Source organism: Aplysia californica, unplaced genomic scaffold (genome assembly GCF_000002075.1).
Source record: "Aplysia californica isolate F4 #8 unplaced genomic scaffold, AplCal3.0 scaffold00046, whole genome shotgun sequence".
Classification (NCBI taxonomy): domain Eukaryota; kingdom Metazoa; phylum Mollusca; class Gastropoda; order Aplysiida; family Aplysiidae; genus Aplysia; species Aplysia californica.
In genome coordinates this window covers 2,138,936-2,142,560 of record NW_004797316.1, presented here as the reverse complement: position 1 = coordinate 2,142,560, position 3,625 = coordinate 2,138,936, and the positions used below count along the sequence as shown (strand labels likewise).

The 3,625-nt window shown below is 38.8% G+C and overlaps 1 protein-coding gene across 1 annotated transcript in view; it reads left to right on the top strand.

Annotated features, from left to right (window-relative positions):
- LOC101856495 (vitamin K-dependent gamma-carboxylase) overlaps positions 1-3,625 on the top strand; it is a gene marked incomplete at its 5' end in the record, with an annotated part of 27,663 nt that overhangs the window by 13,086 nt on the left and 10,952 nt on the right. The window contains 2 exon segments of the mRNA XM_013079278.2: positions 55-218; positions 3,352-3,527. Coding sequence (XP_012934732.1) covers positions 55-218; positions 3,352-3,527 — 340 coding nt within the window.

Sequence of the window (3,625 nt, the reverse complement as noted above, 5' to 3'; positions counted from 1 at the left end):
CTCTCCCTCTCCTTCTCCCTCTCCCTCTCCCTCCCACTTCCGTTTTTTCCACAGGCTTCTCCTGACGGACGATCAGATCGACATGTACGTGGTTCACCTAGGTGGACTCACCATCGACCTTTTCCTCGGCTTCCTCTTGTTCTTCGACAAAACCCGGCCCCTCGGCCTCCTCGTCTCTTCCTCCTTCCACCTCATGAACTCGCAGATCTTCAGCATTGGTGGGTTCTGGCACTCCTCAATGGTCGTTCTTTGTATTTGTTTTTCTTTCATACATTTTTTTTTTGCTTTTCCTGTTCTGATGTGATTCTTTTTACAACAAACTTCAATTTATAAGTCTCAAACAAAAGAGAAGCAAAATTGAAAAGATAATAATTTTAGCTCTGTTTATGTAAATCTCTCGTTCTTTGCTATTGCTAACACTGAATGCCTTTTCATTCACATTTAATTCTATGTTACTGTTAACATCATGCACGTCTGGCCGCCGGGAGCAGTACTTTCCAACTCACTGTGATCATTATGATTATTTTACCGCTGTTTAAATGTTACCCCGGATTCAGCATAATACCTGCTTTTACAAGCTGCGTAATATACCAAAAGCGCTCACTGTATTGTTCGAATTGAGTTTTTTGCTTCATGATAAGCTTGTAAATACTATATATAACATGAATTCTATATAAAGACTGCGTTCGTTTATCTACTGTTGTCTTTGACTGTCTGCTTTACTTTTCCTTTAAAAATGTAGGTTGGTTTTTGGTTTTACATTTGTTTCGTAACAGCTGTATCTATCATATTTGTGTTTGTTAGGCCAGCTTTCCTTTTGTGCCAAGGCACCATAGCGTTCTTTTGAATTTTCTATATGTTTTCATAACTTGGTTCAATAACGAAATCAGTGTGACGAAAACGACCTTGCTTTGCTGCTTCGCTTTTTCTGGGACGGGAAGGTGGTTTCTCAATTGTATTTGTTGGGAGGGGAGGGGGAGGGGGAGCGGGTAAGAGATTGAGCAGACCAAGAAGCAGCCAAACTGAAATAATAGATCTGTTGTTTTGTTATGTTTGTTTGTTGGTTGGGGGGGGGTTTGGGGGGGTTGTGTTGTTGTTGTTGTTGTTTTTTTTTGGGGGGGGGGTTTTGCACATTGCAATCTAATCATCACCATAACCTAATGACATGTGCCTGTGGTGTAGCGGTGGTAGGTGCTTAGCTGTCAATCACACGCAAGAGACCTGAAACCGATTCCCGAATGAAGAGAAGATTACTATCAAATATATCGGCCCGTCTTTTGGGATGTTGTATCCCTCTCAATCCAGATTGGCACTGACAGTCAGGATTGGAAGCCCACCCCCTAAACGATGTAAATTGTGTTGATGGTGGGGTAAAAAAAAACCCATTAAAATAGTCGCCTAGTCCCCTGTCGTGTAGAACACACATTGGCGGATATGGTTTTCCATCCTTCTCCTATATTTGAGGCCCTACCTAATAAATGCGTGCAATCTAATTAGGGCTCTAATAAGGCTTTGCGCAAATTATTCGTAGCTGTTGATAGGACAATGAACTGAATAGAGTTAAAAAGAAGTTATCGGAAGCTAACGTTTCACTTGTCTTGCTTTGATTTGGTGTGGTTCGCCTTTTCCTTTTGTTACCCTCACTCATAGAGTACTGACTGACTTTTGTAGAGCGTACTGTGTGGCTGTGGTTATGCCTTGCATGCTTCCCTTTTCAATAGGTCTTTTTTATGGGTTTTTAATTTATTCCTTTTTAGGTGTGTCATTTTCCCCTTTTAATAGTTTGTTGTTTGGTTGTTGTTTTTCTTTTTTGTGCTGATGTCCTCGTCAGAGAAACTTTGTTCTGGGATTATTAGTAGGTGCCGGTATTCACGTACGATAATAGAAGTTTCTTAATTGAGAATATTTGCCTAAAGATAACAGATATGAAGTGTATTTAGGTAATTAATGTTCCATTCGTTGGTATATTAGAGAAGTAAAATTAGTAACTGCATTTTACGTCGATTTTCGCCTTTGCTTTGGTTGGGCTGAGCTAGGTCTGACAGTGTAGTGAATTCGTGTTTTGTTGTGTGTTTTTTGTTTGTTTAGTGAAATGTAGAGGTCTGTGGTGGCAGCTTTTGCTAAAGTATCATTTTAAATGTTATTAAATTTATGCAGAGTATTCTCAAATTATATGTATTTAGTGCCTACGTGTGGGACATATGGCTATCAGTATTTCCGACTCTTTTACGTGCAGTCAACAAAATGTTTGCTGTGGATCAACACTGTTTTACATTCACCAACACAGACCGGCACCTAATGTGTCATGGTTATAGGATCTGTGCCGTGTGTACACAGAAAACATGAGTTCAGTTTTTAAGGGTGAAACATTACTGTATCGCAATCTCCATGATTAATTAATTAAATAAATGATTTATGTCTGCTGAGTAGCCATATTATTAAGGTACGTAGCTAAGCTTGACGCCGTGATAGGCAGAATCAAAACAACGGGAGTCCTAATTATGATCTCAGTTGCAACAATAATTAAGGACGTAACACACACATTCAGTCACTCATGGCCATCCCTTACATTTTTAACTCAAATCTGAAAAAAAAAGAGTGAGGTTTGGGGAGGGTGCCAATTTTTGCTATCCTTAAACTTCTGGTACCCCTTGGTTCATATTTGAACCCCATGAGGTGTTGTTACTCTTGTCTGCTGGTGCGAATTTGTACGAAAGTTTAGTTTCTGTTGTTCTTTTTTCTTTTTTTTTTTTTGGTGTATGTGGGGGGGGGGGGGGGTGGAAGTCAAAATACAATTAAATTAGAATACTAACTTCAAATGTTTCATTTATATTATTGTTTTTAACATTAGCATAGAATGTCAAAAACGTTTTTCTGAAATTTCTTGTCATGAGTTCTATAGAGGGTAGAATGCGTTTAAATTGTGAACAGTTTTCTGCTGATAGACCTCCGCTTTTAAGATGAATGTAGTATAGCGTGAATAGTAGGCTATTTAATCTTTGTCATACCTATATCTTAAATAGAAACGTATTAGTTTGATGGAGTTTTTTACTCCCCAAAATCCGTTATTATGTTAGGTTTTATCATGCCATGTTGTGTTATATTGTGTTATGTTATGTGACGTTATGTTATGTGTATTGTTGTGTTGTGTTGTTTTGTTATGTTACGTTATGTAATATTATGTTATATAATATTATATTCTGCCATATTATGTTATGTTGTGTTATGTTGTGTTATGTTATGTTATGTTATGTTATGTTATGTTATGTTATGTTATGTTATATGTTATGTTATATGTCATGTCATGTCATGTCATCTCATGTTATGTTATGTCCTGTCTTTTATTCTCAGGTATGTTCCCGTACGCGTGTATAGCCACACAGTTCTTGTTCTGCTATGGCGACTGGCCCCGCAGGCTGTTCCGTCTGGTGCCACCCGCCCTCCGATTGTTTACCCCGGATGACCTGGAGCTTCAGCCTAGTGGCCACTGTGTTTACAACAAGGAAGATGTCATGTCAGAGAATGTCGTAAGGATGTGACAGTTATCTCTATCCCCTCTCTCTTTCTCTCTCTCTCTTGCTCTCGGTCTTTCTTTCTCACCATCTCTCTCTCTCTCTCTCTCTCT